The sequence below is a fragment of the Hevea brasiliensis genome, chromosome 4 (assembly GCF_030052815.1).
Source record: "Hevea brasiliensis isolate MT/VB/25A 57/8 chromosome 4, ASM3005281v1, whole genome shotgun sequence".
Lineage (NCBI taxonomy): Eukaryota > Viridiplantae > Streptophyta > Magnoliopsida > Malpighiales > Euphorbiaceae > Hevea > Hevea brasiliensis.
In genome coordinates this window covers 20,874,702-20,890,824 of record NC_079496.1, presented here as the reverse complement: position 1 = coordinate 20,890,824, position 16,123 = coordinate 20,874,702, and the positions used below count along the sequence as shown (strand labels likewise).

The following is a 16,123-nucleotide window of genomic DNA, read 5'->3' as shown; positions in this document are numbered from 1 at the left end:
GATGGTGCACATTAAATGTGTTATTGTTTTAAATTGCCTCAAGTATGCTCCAAGAGAGCAAACTATTTTTTTGGTTTTTTTAAAAAACTCAAATGATGAGTAATTATCTCTGTAATCACTCAACTTTATGAATATTTTATAAAAATCATTAAATTTCAATTTCTTTCACAAAAATCATTAAATTTTAATTTAATTTTATAAAAATCACTATGATTAAAAATTAAAAATTTTCATGTTAATTTACTAATTTATTAAATGTTTTATAAATAAAATTATCTAACTACTGATTACTGATAAAGAAGAAACAGAAAAAAGTAAAGGATTTGACAGCGAAAAAGGTTGCAGAATATGTTTTCTTCATCCTATCTTCCTTTCTTTTTTTAAAAAACTAATAAAACAATGTAATTTAATTTAAAAAATAATTGACAAGTTATTAAATTAATCTGAAAATCTTTAATTTTCAATCATAGTGACTTTTATAAAATTAAATTAAAATTTAATAATTTTTATGAAAGAAATTAGAGATTAGTGATTTTTATAAAAATACTCATAAAATTGAGTGACCGCATGTGATATTTACCACTCAAATAATTGAAATTGTTATTTAACCACAAGTGCTAAAGGAAATATAGGATACCTATCAATCAAAGTATACAAGCAATGGGATCAACAAGGTCACCAAAAATTATGTAACTGCCACAAGACAAACAAATAACTTATAATTGCATTTTGTGCTTTACAACCTTATTAAAATCATAGGCATATCAAAGTTTACTAATAGAAAATGATCGGAAACAAAATGTGTGGTCATGACTCAACAGTAGAACTGATATTATTGACTGCACAAACGCATAAGGTTGCAACCACATTCTGCAGAAACATGCTCAAGCATAAGACTGTGCCAGGCATTCATCAACCATATCCACTAGGTTCGGGTTTTCCAAGGCTGCTGCTACTCGCTCTTTATCATTTAGTTGTTTATTAACTGCAAAATGAAAATAATAAATAAGAACAACATTCTGTAATCTGCAATTATGCAAAAACTCTATCGAGAGAGCTAGCTACTCGACAGGTAAAAGAGAAAAATTGATATTGTTCACCATTCCTGAAATTGCCTTCTTAAGACTTGAACCGCTAATGATTCAGGTCTGTATGCCATAATGAAGTCAAAAGAAATGAAGAAAGAATTATAAGCGATTTTTGCAGGCAATCAATTCTCAATCCAAATATAATAACATGAGCTTCAAAGTCACATAAGCTAACCCACCTCAAGATCACAGGAACTAAAGAAACAATGGTTTAAAATCAAGCCTGAGGTACGAAGGGTCATCCACCCAAATAATTAGGACCAAACCAATCAAACCACTCAATCATAGTTGTCAAAGTAGGGCCTCAACTCCAGGATCCCCTAAGCCTGGGGTCATGATCTGACCACAGTGGCTTAACGGATTTCTTTCATAAAAATCTTTTATTATTTTATTTGCTGTTTTTACTTCATGGCATACTCATATTCGTTTTATAACCATTTAAATGATAGTACAATATTAACAAAATAAATACAACTACATAAAATCAACTTTCACAATGTCCATATCATTCTATCAAAATTAATAGAATTTGCCAATGAATTTTAAATTTAAAATCATATAAATTTCAAATGACAAAATTATCCTCTTATTATATATCATTTTATTTTATTTTATTTTATTTTATTTATTCCAAACACAAAATTCATTTCATTTGAAATGAATTCTATATTTAATATAAAATATACCAAATAAAGAAATTCATTTGCATATGAATTTTATTATGAAATTCATTTGCAAATGAAATGAATTTTATCATAGAATTGAACCAAACAGAGCTTCAGTATTCCAACCCTCCACTGAAGTTACCTCTCCCTTCTAGCAAACTTGATGCAGTAATGGCAAATACAAGTGCCTTTGCACCCTGCAACGAGGCCCTAGATACCATGTGTGCCTTAACACACTTAGCACCTTTGAGGGAAAGGGTGGGGAAAAAAAAAGGATTAACCCTTTAGGTCAATTTGTTTCTTACCAATTTTAGTGACTTTGGTTTGTAATATAAATTTGGTCCTTAATGTTTCAAAATTAGCAATTTTAATACTTTACTTTGTTATATTATAAGCTAATAGAATGATGGGTTAATTCAAAAAAATGTCTAATAGTTCAGTTAATTAGAACATGCACTTGTTACACACTGAAAAGAAAGCAATTACCTGCAGCTTCAGTTGCATGGGTTCCAGGAGCCACTCTTATATCCACCTAAGCAAAATGAGAATGATAATTATGAAAGAGAGAGAGAGAGAGAGAGAGAGAGAGAGAGAGAGAGAGTATAGAGTAAGTAGCAAATAGATAGCATTCATAAATGAAGGAGCTCAGAATTCCTCAAGCTCAGCAAAATAATTAGAAACAAATCATGTAACCCACCCCCCACTATCATCTTTTGTGTTCATACTTGACATTTTTATATAGATACAAACAAGAACATAAAGAACAAGCCAAAGGAAAGTGATGCCCTCCAATCAAGTAAAATAACACTTGAAGAAACTTCCCTAAAAGCTCTGTAAGCGCAAACCCATATGGAAGCCCAACAAAAAAGAAAAGGCACCAAATCCCACAACAAATTGAAATAAAGATGGGTGCAGTTTTCTATTGAACATGCAAAACAAACACAAATAAGAATAACACTCGCATAAAAAGTTAAAAACACAAGAAACTTAACGTGTTTCAGCAATGTGGCCATGTCTGCAGAAAGCCATCAATGTTTTTCCACTATGAAAGATAAATGTACAAGTAGGGATAGAGAAAGTTGATATTACAGAAATATCCCCATAATTAGAACCACCCTAGGCTAACTAAGTTGTACCAATGGACCTGACTACAAAATTGGATATTCTTCACCGTGGTGTGGGATATGCTAGAAAGGCCACAGCCTCCTCTGTAAAACCCTCCACCGAATCTGCCTTGAGCTTTTAGCTTGCAGTATTTCCTTTGAAAAATATGAGATGAACTTAACATTTTCTCCATAAAAGATTCAATTAAAAAAAGAAAAAGCACACAAATCCACCAACTTTGACATCTTTCCCACCACCAAATCCTGCACATTCTAAACTAATTGAAATCTCTAAGCTTGTTTAATTGGTTTTCCAGTGATAAAATCCCACAAATACAACTCTTGAATTGCATGATGCAATTCTAAACTTAATTTAACCTTAGTGGGAGGCTTTCTCGATTGGACTAGTGTGAGGCAACTAGTTTTATTGTGTTGGCTTTGTTTTCCTATGCAGTTATGAAGGTAATCAGATCTGCTTGTTAATTTCGAACCCTAGTTTCTTTAATTGCATGAAAACCTAGCCCTGATTTCCAAACAAACAGGATTCTCAAATGGCATCCAACACCAATTTTTGTTCTCAGAGCTCCTAATTTTGCAATTATTTTCACAATATGGAAATTTTTTAAGAAGCATTGAAACACTTCATAAAGAGATATTTTATCAAAGAACAAAGTGATTTCAATGAGCTTTATGCTATGGGACAAGCTTAATCAATTTGTAATTGATTACACTAGAAATTATATAGAGCTTACAAGTGTTTTGTTAAAGAAGATAGAAAGCTCACTATTTCTCAATTCAAAGTAGGTTGAGACCAGAAATTCAAAATCAATGGTCAAATGCAAGACTACATGCCCTTGAAGATGCAACAGAACAAGCTATTGTTCTTGAGAAATGTTTGAGATTCATGGGCCATCTCCTAAATTCTAGACTATAATTGCAAAAAGAAAGAAGCAATGCAATCAGTAGAGGGAGAAAAAAAAAAAAAAAAACATTTAGATCATTCTAATCAACAACCAGAAAAGGTATTACAGCAGCGACAAAGGCCTAGAGAACAGATAAAGAGGGTCGAAAAGCCAAATCAACAACTAGAGCTACAAGACATATCAAGAGGAGGCAAAACAACATGCACAAGAATCACAAAAATGCAAATTTTTCAGCAAAAACTTCTGCCTGTTATGGAAAGTCAATCACTATATTATTTCTCTGTATATTCTATAATTTGTATTTTCATTTAGGATTTCTTATTTAGGATTTCTTCCTAATTAGTAGAACACAATAATAGGAATCAATTGTATATATATACCAATGTACAGATTAATTGAAATAAAGGAGAATCATCTCTTTCTCTATGATATCAGAGCAGGTTTGACTCCGATCAACATCGCCGGCGTCACCTCAACCCCCTCATTCCACCACTGTATATTGTTGCCTGATCCAGTATACCATTAAAGGACTTCTGAGGTTTGACTCTCAGATCCTATTTCGATATTTGCTTGATTTGTGATTGTGGGTTATTTTGCTGCTGTAAACACTTTGGATTAGCGTTTCGGTTAGTTTTCTTTATCTCAACAAATGGTAGACAATAAGAATGTTATTTCTGATGTGATTCCGGTGATGACTAAGATCACGGAACATAAACTTAATGGTTCGAATTACCTGGAGTGGAGTAAGACTGTTAGGGTCTATTTGCGTAGCATTGATAAGGATGATCACTTTACTAAAGATCTACCTACTGATGATACACGACAAACTTGGCTAAGGAAGGATGCTCGGTTGTTTTTGCAGTTTCAGAACTCGATTCACAGTGAGGTAATTAGTTTAATTAATCACTGTGAATTTGTTAAGGAATTGATGCATTACTTAGATTTTCTGTATTCTGGTAAAGGAAATATTTCCTGTATTTATGATGTTTATAAGGCATTCCATCGTGCTGAGAAAGAGGATAAGTCTCTCATGGCTTATTTTATGGATTTTAAACGGATATATGAAGAACTTAATGTATTGTTGGCTTTTAGTTCTGATGTGAAAGTTCAGCAGACCTAGCGGGAGCAACTGGCTGTTATGAGTTTTCTTACAAGCCTTCCTTCAAAGTATGAGACTGCTAAATCTCATATTCTCTCCAGTTCTGAAATTTCCTCTTTGCATGAAATGTTCACATGGGTCCTTCTTACAGAGAATACCAATCTTCACAGCCTGCCAGTAGTGCTCTTATTAACCGTAATCCAAATGGATAACAGGGTAATAGAAGAGAAAGTAGAGGAGGAATTACAAGCAACAGAAATAATCAGCGTAATGAAGAAGCTAGTTTTAATTAGGACTCAAGAGGAGTCATTTGTTATTATTGCCATGAGCCTGGCCATACAAAATATTATTGTCCGCAACTTCAAAGGAAAAATCAGCGATAACAGATGGCAAATATGGCATATGGCTGCAAAGGATTCTACAGTATCTTCCTCTGAGAAAACTATTTTGGAATCTGCAAAGGATTTTAAACAGTTTTCCCAGTATTAGGCATCTCTAAAGCCTACCAGTTCCCCTGTCACTGCGATCGCTAAGTCAGGTAAATCCACTACATGCCTTGTGTCTTCCTCATCCAAATGGATTATTGATTCTGGTGAGACAAATTACATGACAGGTAATTCTAGTCTTCTATTTGCTTTTCAGTATAATCTCACTTCCTCTACTGTTACTTTAGTTGATGGTTCTACTTCTTGTGTCATTGGTTCTGGAACTGCGAACCCGACTTCGTCAATTTCTTTGCATCTGTTTTGTGTCTACCAAAATTCTCTTTTAATCTACTTTCTGTTAGTAAACTTACTCTGTTTTCTTTTTTCCTGACCAGTGTTTGTTTCAGGATCTTACAACGAAGCAGATTATTGGTAGATGACGTGAGTAAGGTAGTCTCTACATTCTAGAAAATCATGTACCGCGGTCGCTTGTTTGCTCCAGTACCTTAACACCTCTTGAAACTCAGTGTGATTGAGCCATCCTTCTTTGTCTACCATGAAGAAGCTGTGTCCTCAGTTTCAGTTTTTATCAGTACTAGAATGTCAGTCGTGTCAGTTTGCAAAACATCATCGTTTGCCTTCTGTGTCTAGAGTCAATAAACGGGTTTCATCCCCTTTTGAGTTAGTTCATTCTAATGTTTGGGGTCCTTGTTCTGTTACTTCTAAAACAGGATTTCGTTATTTTGTTACTTTTATTGATGATTACTCTCGTGTTACCTGATTTTATTTAATGAAGAATCGTTCTCAATTATTTTCTATCTTTTGTGCCTTTTGTAATGAAATCAAAACTCAATTTAATATTTTTGTACGCATATTAAGAAGTGACAATGCCAAAGAATACTTTTCAGCACAATTTCAGTATTATATGACATAAAATGGCATTCTTCATCAGTCTTCTTGTGTGGATACCCCATCCCAAAATGGCGTGGCCGAAAGAAAAAATCGGCATCTTCTTGAGGTAACTCGTGCTCTTCTTTTTCATATGAAAGTTCTTAAACACTTTTGGGCGGATGCAGTTTCTACGGCATGTTTTTTTATCAATCGTATGCTGTCTTCTGTCCTTAATGGGGATATTCCTTATACTGCTTTATTTCCTACAAAATCTTTATTCACTGTTGAACCTCGTATTTTTTGTTGTACCTGTTTTGTGCGTGATGTTCGTCCACAGGTTACTAAATTGGATCCAAAGACTCTCAAATATGTCTTCCTTGGGTACTCCCGATTGCAAAAAGGGTACCGCTATTTCTCTCCTACTCTTAATCGTTATCTTGTTTATGCAGATGTCACATTTTTTTAGTCCACTCCATTTTTTCCTCAATCATCTATGTATGAGAGTCAAGGGGAGGAGGATGATCTCTTAATATATACTATCCAACCAATGTCTAGTCCTCTCCCGCAGCCTGTTCCTTCTGTCTCTAGACCTACTCCCCCTCCCGTTGTTCATGTTTATTCCAGGAGATTGGAGATTCCTGACTCAGATCCTCCACCAGCTACTTCGTTGGGAGATCCTGTACCTCATACTGATCATAATTCTGATCTAGACTTACCCATTGCTCTTCGTAAAGATAAACGTTCATGTACTTACCCTATTTCTTTTTTTGTTTCTTATAATCAATTGTCTTCTTGTTCTCGGTGTTTTGTTACTTCTTTAGACTCTGTTCCTATCCCTAATACTGTTGGTGAGGCACTGTCTCATCCTGGCTGGTGTGCTGCTATGAAGGAGGAAATAGAGACTTTAGATGCTAATGGTACATGGGAACTGTTGCCCTTGCCCACTGGTAAGAAAGCTATTGGTTGCATATGGGTATTTACAGTAAAGGTAAATCCTGATGGTTTTGTGGCTAGGTTAAAAGCACGCCTTGTAGCAAAAGGATATGCTCAGACATATGGGGTTGATTACTCTGACACTTTTTCTCCTGTAGTTAAACTTACTTTTGTTCGCTTGTTTATCTCTTTAGCAACTACATATGATTGGCCCCTGCACCAACTGGATATCAAGAATACTTTCCTTCATGGTGATCTTCAGGAGGAGGTGTATATGGAGCAACCACCTGGGATTATTGCTCAGAGAGAGTTGGGTAAAGTTTGTAGGCTTCAAAAGTCTCTTTACGGCTTGAAACAAAGTCCTAGGCCTGGTTTGGGAGATTCAGTGAAGCAGTACAAGAATTTGGTATGCAAAAGAGTAAGTGTGATCACTCGGTATTTTATAGGCAAGCTGAGGCTGGTCTAATTCTCCTGGTAGTCTAAGTGGATGACATTGTGATCACTAGGAGTGACTTTGCGGGTATTTCATCTCTTAAAACCTTCCTCCAAACCCAATTTTAGACCAAAGACTTGGGATCGTTAAAGTATTTCTTGGGTATTGAAGTTATGAGAAGTAAGAATGGTATTTTCTTGTCTCAAAGAAAATTTGTCCTCGATTTATTAACAGAGATAGGAAAATTAGATGCTAAGCCTTGTAGTACACCAATGACTCCAAATTTACAACTGTTAACAGGGTATAGTGAGTTGTTTGAAGATCCAGAAAGATACAGGAGAAAAATTGAACTACCTTACAGTCACTCGTCCTGACATTGCTTATGCGGTTAGTGTGGTAAGTCAGTTTATGTCTTCCCCAACTGTTGCTCATTGGGAAGCCTTGAGACAAATATTGTGTTATCTAAAGGATGCTCAGGAAGAGGTTTGTTATATGGTAATCATGGGCATTTGAATATTGAATATTTTTCAGATGCCGACTAGGCTGGATCTAAGATTGACAAGAGGTCAACTACTGGATATTGCGTTTTTGTTGGAGAAAATTTAGTGTCTTGGAGAAACAAGAAGCAAAGTGTAGTTTCTCGATCTAATGCTGAATCCGAATACAGAGCCATAGCACAATCAGTATGTGAGGTAATGTGGATACTTCAATTACTAGATGAGACAGGTTTTAAAACCTCCCTACCTGCGAAATTGTGGTGTGATAATCAAGCTGCTCTCCATATTGCTTCTAATTCGGTGTTTCATGAGCAGACCAAACATATTAAAATTGATTGTCACTTTGTTCATGAAAAGATTCAACAACAAATCATCTCAACATGACACATCAAAACTGGAGAGTAGTTAGGAGATATTTTCACAAAAGCTCTGAATGGAGCTAGGATTGACTACATTTGTAACAAGTTGGGCATGATTAACATCTATACTCCAACTTGAGGGGGAGTGTTATGGAAAGTCGATCACTATATTATTTCTCTGTATATTCTGTATTCTATATTCCCATTTAGGATTTCTTCCTGATTAGTAGAACACAATTATAGGAATCAATTGTATATATATACCCATGTACAGATTAATTGAAATTAAGGATAATCATCTCTTTCTACACCCTTCAAGCAAAAAGAGAGCAGCAAGCAAATGCAGCAACCCAAGCTTGTTTCAAGGCCAGAACAGCAGTTGACTGGATCGACAGGAACCCAAAAAGAGTTAAAAAGGAAAATGCTGCTTAATTTCCTTTGAAATGTGAAGCCAAGTGAAGGAAAATCCAACAGGTGTGAGGCCAGTAGTTCTGTTTTATTTGCTTAATTTTCCATTTTCCTTTGCAATTGTGAAGATAATTAGATCTGTACATCTTCTGGGCCTTGATTTCTTTAATTCTAACGAACCATAATCCTACTTCTGAACCAAACAAGTTTTCTCCTTGACGCTTAATTTTCCTTTGCAATTGAGAAGTTAATTAAAGTTTCATGTTAATTTTGAACCCTAATTTCATTAATTCTACCAAACCCTAACCCTAATGTCAAACTAACCAAGTGTTCCCCTTGACATCCCACATCAATAGTGCTCTAGGCAGTGTCTTTCAATGCTTTTGAATATGTCTCACAGATATGATATACTGCTTTGATTTTTATAACGTGAATTTTTGGATGTCCAATCCCAAAGCTCATTTCAAGACATGTCAACCAAATTCATTTAAAGTCCATGTTCCATCAATTTTCCATGATTGCTTTTAAAAGATGCCTAATGCATATGTACCTACAATTTGTTAGATATTGTTTTGTTGGATTCTTCCAGCCTCAAAGCTATCGCTCAAGGATAAAACAAGGAGAATGCAACAATGTTGATGGTTGAGCCATTGTCCAAGCATTCATTAGCCCTCAGCACTCTTTCAACTTATTAAAAGAAACAAATAAGCAAAAAAAATCTAATTTTCCTTTAAACTCATACAACTTTGAGATTGGCAGATGAATTAATACAAGCATAAAAGGAGGCAGGTGCATATAGTTCCTTATGATAGAATTGAAATTTCAAGTAAAAGAACTAAATAGTGTCATAACCCAAGAATTATAGCAACTACAAGAATTGAGTTTGGAATATGTGAAAAAGTCATAATCTAAAATCAATTTTGTATTTAATATTTAATGAAAAAGCTGAAGACCTAGTTAATACCTTGTAACGAGAAGGCAAGCTTCTCATAAGCTTCACACGCAAGCAAAGACCAATAACTGTTGCCATGCTACAGTGTTCAATTGTTGGAGTAAATGTCACTCTGAATAAAGCAACATCATTTGTTAAATAAAACAACATAATCATATGTAAAATTAAGAAAAGAATTAAGATAGACATTGTGACAACCTGACGTAACTACGTTTGTCATCAACTTCAATTGCATCTTCTGTTATTACCTTAAGCTCTTCCAAAGAGTAAGGATGCTCAGGATCTTTTATGTCTCTAATATGATTTAAGAATGTTAAGGAAATAAACAATCGACAAAGTTCAGTCTGCATAGTTTGCCATGGAACTCCTTAATTCCTGTCAAGAATATTCCGAACACTAGAATCCCTCTGCAATGAAGGAAACTACTAAAGCACACAAATAATTCATGTAGCACATCATTATAAACACTACTGCAATGTTTAAAAGAGACTAAAAAAAAATTAAATAAGCTGATCAGGTACTGCATGCACTCCCATGTCTATGCACACACACACACACACACACAAAAATATGTGCCATTTAAATACTACTTGAGCACAGTCTAGAGTGTTTTGGATATCAATCCATCAATTCCAAATTAAAAAAGGCTAATTGCTCTAGGATACTTGGAATATTAAAAAATACACACACACACACACACACAAATATGTGCCATTTAAATGCTACTTGTGCACAGTCTAAAGTGTTTTGGATATCAATCCATCAATTCCAAAGTAAAAAAGGATAATTGCTCTAGGATACTTGGAATATTAAAAAAAAAAAATTCCATGTGAGATTTAAACACGCGCGCGTGCGCGCACACACACACACACACACACACACACACACACACAAAATATGTGACCATCAATTCCTAATTAAAAAAGGCTAATTGCTCTAGGATACTTGGAATATTAAAAAAAAAAATTCCATGTGAGATTTAAAAAAAAAAAAAAAAACCTTTGACATTCATTGCTCTGGTCATTCTGCATGTTGAAACTGGATTAATTTCATTAATAGTTACAAAAGTTATCACCAAATTACTTAGTGGTTAGCAAATTTGACCGATCACAAGTAAAACAACGAAAGTTCTAATTGGGTGTCAATCGGATTACTTGGACACAAAATCTGGCAGGTGCCAAGTTCCAGCCTTGAAGTCTGAAGCATCACTGATTGAACATTTTATCACAAGTAAGACGTGTTAAGTGGGGCCCTCACCCTAGCACTTGGTCCTCCTCAAACAGAGCACCAATGAAATATCCAAAGTTAAATAACTCCCAACATAAAACAACCTAATCCAATGAGAGAAAGTTAAAAAAAACTTTCTAATATCAACAAAACCCAACAACCCAGACAATTCACCCTTAATTCCCGCAAGCTCTATGCAACTTTATCCAGACATTGAAAGCAATATGGGGGGAAAAAAAGACTCACTTTCACCCATAATTATTGGAAGATGATAGACAAGCAGCATCTAAATAAGGGTCGCGTTTTTGGAGTAGAAATTATTCTCCTCAATCGAAGTCCTCAACATCTCAAAGTTTAATTTAGGATACTAGGGTCACTTTTGTGATAATCAGCAAGAGCTTTCAAAGTAGAAGGCTTCTTCAAGCAAAAGCAAGTAACTACTAATAACCCTCATACCTGTGATAGTAACCTTCAAAGAAGAATATTACTTACTGGAATTGTTGCTTAAATATTTCTTGGCCTTTGTAAACATATGGAGGACCACCTCCTTGCTTTAGCGAAAATCCCCTCCAGAACCATATCACCATCCATGTTTCTACTTCCTTCTTCTTCCAATTATTATTCTTCTACTTCTTCAGGGAATTGGAAATAAAATTGAAGTTTCCGCATGTGAGAAAAAGAAAGAATCCAATAGAGATGAGATACTCATCAATTGGAATAATCTTACGATGGAATATAATCAAAATAATCCTAATCTTCCTCCTGGATTGGTATTTTTCCAGATTGTATTCAACAAAGCATTTTCTCCTAAGTGGTATAATGGCATTCCAAGCTCTAAGTTAAGCAATCACTTATTTTGAAATTTTTATTTTGATTTCCAATGAAATAATTGAGCGTTTTCTTTTTAGATTTGTACATAAGAGTAACTAGAGAGAGTGGGTGGGGATGGGGGTGCGAAGCACAGGAGGGAAGGGGAGGGGAGGCAGTTTGGCAGGTGGTTTTGAGAGAGAGAGAGAGAGAGAGAGAGAGAGAGAGAGAGAGAGAGGCCCATCTCACTTGTATTAAAAAAAAAAATCAATTAGGGATGCCACATCAAACTCTTAAAGCCATAAAATTCAGGCTTAGTCACCCAATGATACCCATTCAAAAGTTTAGCTGTTTAACTGTGACCAATTCAAATTTGATGACCACAAAGTGACTTGCTGATAACTTCAATAACTATTAGCGAAATTAACCCTTGAAACGGTAAATTTAACTGAAAATAATACATAAATCAAATAATAGCTTCATAGTGCGTGACTGCTAAAAAAAGAACATTCCACAAGGGTTATAAAACAATATAACATTTTATGACTGCTGATGTTCATAGACCACAAATTATACTGTTTTTCTAGGAACAATTATAAAGAAAAGGAAGACATCAAGAAGGCTATCACTAACATATGCACATCTTATACCAAGAAATCTATCTAACAGACAGACATCTTATACCTTTTAGTCAACACAAGCACACACGTACAGAGTAGTGAAAAAGGATATCAAAAATTTCCTGTTGATCAATTGGCTCAACAGCGTACTCATCAGTATTGCTTGAGACACTTCGAACCCTACACTCTTTCCTTTCATAAACTATTGGATTGGGATTTATAAGCCCAGAAACCATTTCTCCTATGCAAAAAACAAAGGGATAAGTGACAAAAAGCATAAAGAAATATAATTATGGAGAAAAAAAAAAAACTATTGAAACTGAAAATTAAAAAAAAAAAATGCAGCATCACAACTCGACTTCTTATTTGCCAAAAAAGTTGCCACTTTGAGGTGGAACATTTTAATCATCTTCATTACTTAAACAAAAATAATTACAGTTCTAAGCGAATATTTTTATCTGTTTTACAAAATCAAGCCTTGCACTTGGATTCGTAGATTTGGAATTAAGATTTCAGATATATTTCAATAAAGTGAAATGTTCTTTAGACTTTTGATTGTCATGATGCTAATTATGAACAATTAGTATTCTTTTATGTCATCTTTAGTTGGATTTTAGACAATGCTTGTAATCATATTGATACTTAGAATTTCTCAAGAATGTCTAACATCAATTTGAATTTTCTAGCTCCTTTTTTTTTCCCCTGCTTGACCTCTCTCAATGACACACTGCACCTAGTTCCTAGGCTCTACAAATCGTTGGCATAATAACTATGAGAACAAGAAAATAACGAAGATCATACCGTATGACATATTAATTTCTAGGTGAAATAGGGTTTTATTTCAATCTTCATCATAAAGGAGCACAAATACTTGGAATAAGTCTACCACTTCTACTAGAAGTAGCATTTCAAGTGCTAAGTTATATGTCAAGTAACAGCTTTTGTACAACATCAAAAGGGTCCTGATATAGTGGAAGCGGCGTGCAAACGGTTGGTTTGGTTCTGAACCAAAATGAAAAAACTGAAACCAAAGTTTTAAAATATGTGAACTGAACCGACTAGTTGAGTTTGAATTTGTTTGGTTATTTCGGTTTGAGCATATGCTTTTGGGCTGTGATTAAAGAATCAGGAAAAAAAAATTGTGATTAAAGAATCCACTTTAAGCTTTCTCATCAAAGCAAAATGGAATAAAAAGTTCAGATAAGTAAATTGGGAATAATAAATTCAGTAAGGCAGACAATTTTAGACCAACAATAATTCATAAAAAGCAACAAAACTGCAGAATATCTTCAGCTTGAGTACATTTTATCTCTTTCTAAGTTGGTCGTTGGCTTCCAGAAATTAAAATTTTTCTAAATTTTGATTGATCGGTCCACATGGTGACATGGTAAACCATAAAAATAGAATTCATTAACACCGTGGTCTGGCTGGCATGAGGAACATGATACCAACCCCAGATTCCATTAGTACAAATCAATTAGCTAACCCAACTATAAATCCATTGCAAAAAGTACCTGGTCTTGGGAAGATGATGGCCACGGGTGAATTGCACTCTGGAGGTGAATCACAAGTTCGGATAGCCAATGGCAATTTTGCAAAGCAAATAGGAAGAAGGTGAGGAAAAAGGCCGTAGGCTGTGGGCTGCTGGGCTGTAGGCTGTGGGCTGCTGGACTGTGGCTGCAACTGATGAACAATGAGACAATGAAAACAAATGGTGGTAAGACAAAGAGAATCGATGCTGGTGGTAATGGATTCATAAATGGATTTTGGCTGGGATTGTAAGTGTATTCCTAAATGGATTTGTTAATGGGAGAGGTAAGGAGAGAGAGGCCGTGAATCATAAGTGGAAGTGTGGCTGTGTGGACTGGTGTGGGACTGTGGGAGACTGGGAGTGGGAGTAGTCAGGAGAAGAGATGACTAACAAGAACCAGAGAATAAGAGAAAATGGTTAGGGATTTAGCTTTTAGGGATCATTTCATGGTCTGTGGTGTAGTTTGCTCCTCTTTTGGTTTTGAGATTAATATTCTAAAATGGTAGTCTTTTAAAGGTAAAACAATAGTCACAAATGTATTCCCTAACTTCGCTTGGTCCGTTATGACATGTTTTTTCTCTGAATAAGAACTAACTGAACTTTCTATAAAAACCAGCCGAATCAAACTGTTTAAACCAACAAAACCAAATTAAAATGGTTTGGATCGTTTTTCAGTTATAACTGAATAATGCTCAGCCCTATAAGGTAGGATTGTTCACAACCTGTATGAAATTCAATCTTTCCAAGATACTTGAGTTTACAGTCAATTCTATTCCCACCAGTGAAGACATAATAATAAATTATAAACTATTAGGAAAAATGAGGAAGCTAAAGTAGTATATGAAGAAGCCATAAGCCCCTCCTTCAACAAAGTAACATGAAACCAAAATTTAAGATGTGGACCTTTCCAAAACACTAGTCATAGTTACTAAAGGCAAAAGTTGCACACAAAGGGATCCCAAAGCCTACAAGCAGGGCACAAGCACACACATGTAAGGTGAGTTGGAAAAAAAAATAATTAAAACAAATCCTATATAAGACAACTATTCATGTTACATAAAACATTTAGAATCTTGAAATCCAAACAAAATAAAACTATAGATGTTAAAAGGTCTTAAAACCATATTCCTACGTTACTAAATAGCAATAATACTTTAAATAACCATAGCCCCTTGCACCTCAAGCATATATTTAACAACTTGATATTAGCAGAAAAATAACTTGTCAACGTCAAAAGGCACCCATTAAGATTTTTTTAAAATATATATATAATAACTCAACTATATGTTAGCATAATCAAATTGCATATTAGCATTCCAATAAGAAGAAAAATATTATAAGTATTATCACATAAATAAAGCAATTACAGTTATCGGTATTTTCTAATTACTTTTTTACTAGATATAACAAATGATGCATGAAGTAATTAAGTTTGCAGACAGTCAGACACCATAATTAATGAAATAACAACCAATAATTTAAACAAACACCATAAATAAAAAGCAAACTAAAATGAAACAGAATCTAAAAGTAAACGCAGCTCAATAATAAGACGAATGAGTATCAAAATTATCAAGAACAAAATCAAAAGCCAAATAAGAACTGAGCAACATTTTCCAAAATAATAATAAGAAGAAAAGGGACAAGTTTTAACTTGGCAAGCTCACCTCAGCCACACTAAATGGGGACGCAATTTGGAAAAGGGATAGGGGTAAGCAGCTATCTAGGGCTCTTTCCCTGCTTCAATTCAATTACAAAAGTGGTGAATAAAGGCGTCGGCAACAGTGCTGGAGAACAACAACGATGGTGATGTCAAACAAATTGTGAATGAATATGAAAGGAAAAGGGCTGGTGGCTTCAGAGAGAAAGAGCTTTAGGGTTTGCCAGATAGTTGGGAATTCTGATTGAATAAAAATAGTGGGTAAATTTATTTGACACAATATTTCCACCTTACTAATATTTATATAATTTTATTTTATTTATAAAATGCTCCATCCTTTTATTTTAAGTCGATTTAATAATTAAACATGACGCTATTGGTTTCTTAAAAAAAAAATTACTAGATTAGTTTGATTAGGGAAAATCCCTAATAATTTCTAGTTTTTTTCTCGTTTCTTCCGATTTACTTGCAGAGAGCAGGTTTTTTATTTCTAATTTCTGTT

The 16,123-nt window shown here is 34.5% G+C and overlaps 1 protein-coding gene across 4 annotated transcripts; it reads right to left on the bottom strand.

The window, feature by feature from the left end:
* Nucleotides 1-685: 685 nt before the first annotated feature.
* Nucleotides 686-15,906, bottom strand: LOC110633351 (protein AE7). 4 transcript variants are annotated; one of them, XM_021781921.2, is made up of 7 exons: nucleotides 15,629-15,902; nucleotides 13,945-14,113; nucleotides 12,543-12,671; nucleotides 9,975-10,080; nucleotides 9,789-9,888; nucleotides 2,240-2,285; nucleotides 686-985 (listed from the first exon to the last, which is right to left on the bottom strand). In XM_021781921.2, the coding sequence occupies exons 3-7, from the start codon at nucleotides 12,664-12,666 to the stop codon at nucleotides 885-887; spliced, it is 477 nt and encodes a 158-aa protein (XP_021637613.2). In that variant the 5' UTR covers nucleotides 12,667-12,671; nucleotides 13,945-14,113; nucleotides 15,629-15,902; the 3' UTR covers nucleotides 686-884. The 4 variants fall into 4 exon arrangements, with proteins under 4 accessions (XP_021637613.2, XP_021637614.2, XP_021637612.2 ...); XM_058145566.1 differs by lacking the exon at nucleotides 13,945-14,113 and adding an exon at nucleotides 1,109-1,148 and having other exon boundaries at nucleotides 811-988; nucleotides 15,629-15,906; XM_021781922.2 differs by lacking the exon at nucleotides 13,945-14,113 and having other exon boundaries at nucleotides 12,543-12,668.
* Between the last annotated feature and the right edge of the window lie 217 nt (nucleotides 15,907-16,123).

Coding starts and splice junctions, on each gene's coding strand:
- LOC110633351 (XM_021781921.2), bottom strand. CDS start 12,666: ATGGTTTCTGGGCTTATAAATCCCAATCCAATAGTTTATGAAAGGAAA. Junction 10,081..12,542: donor TGATCAACAGGAAATTTTTG/ATATCCTTTTTC, acceptor TAACATTCTTAA/ATCATATTAGAGACATAAAA. Junction 9,889..9,974: donor GACAAACGTAGTTACGTCAG/GTTGTCACAATG, acceptor TGCTTTATTCAG/AGTGACATTTACTCCAACAA.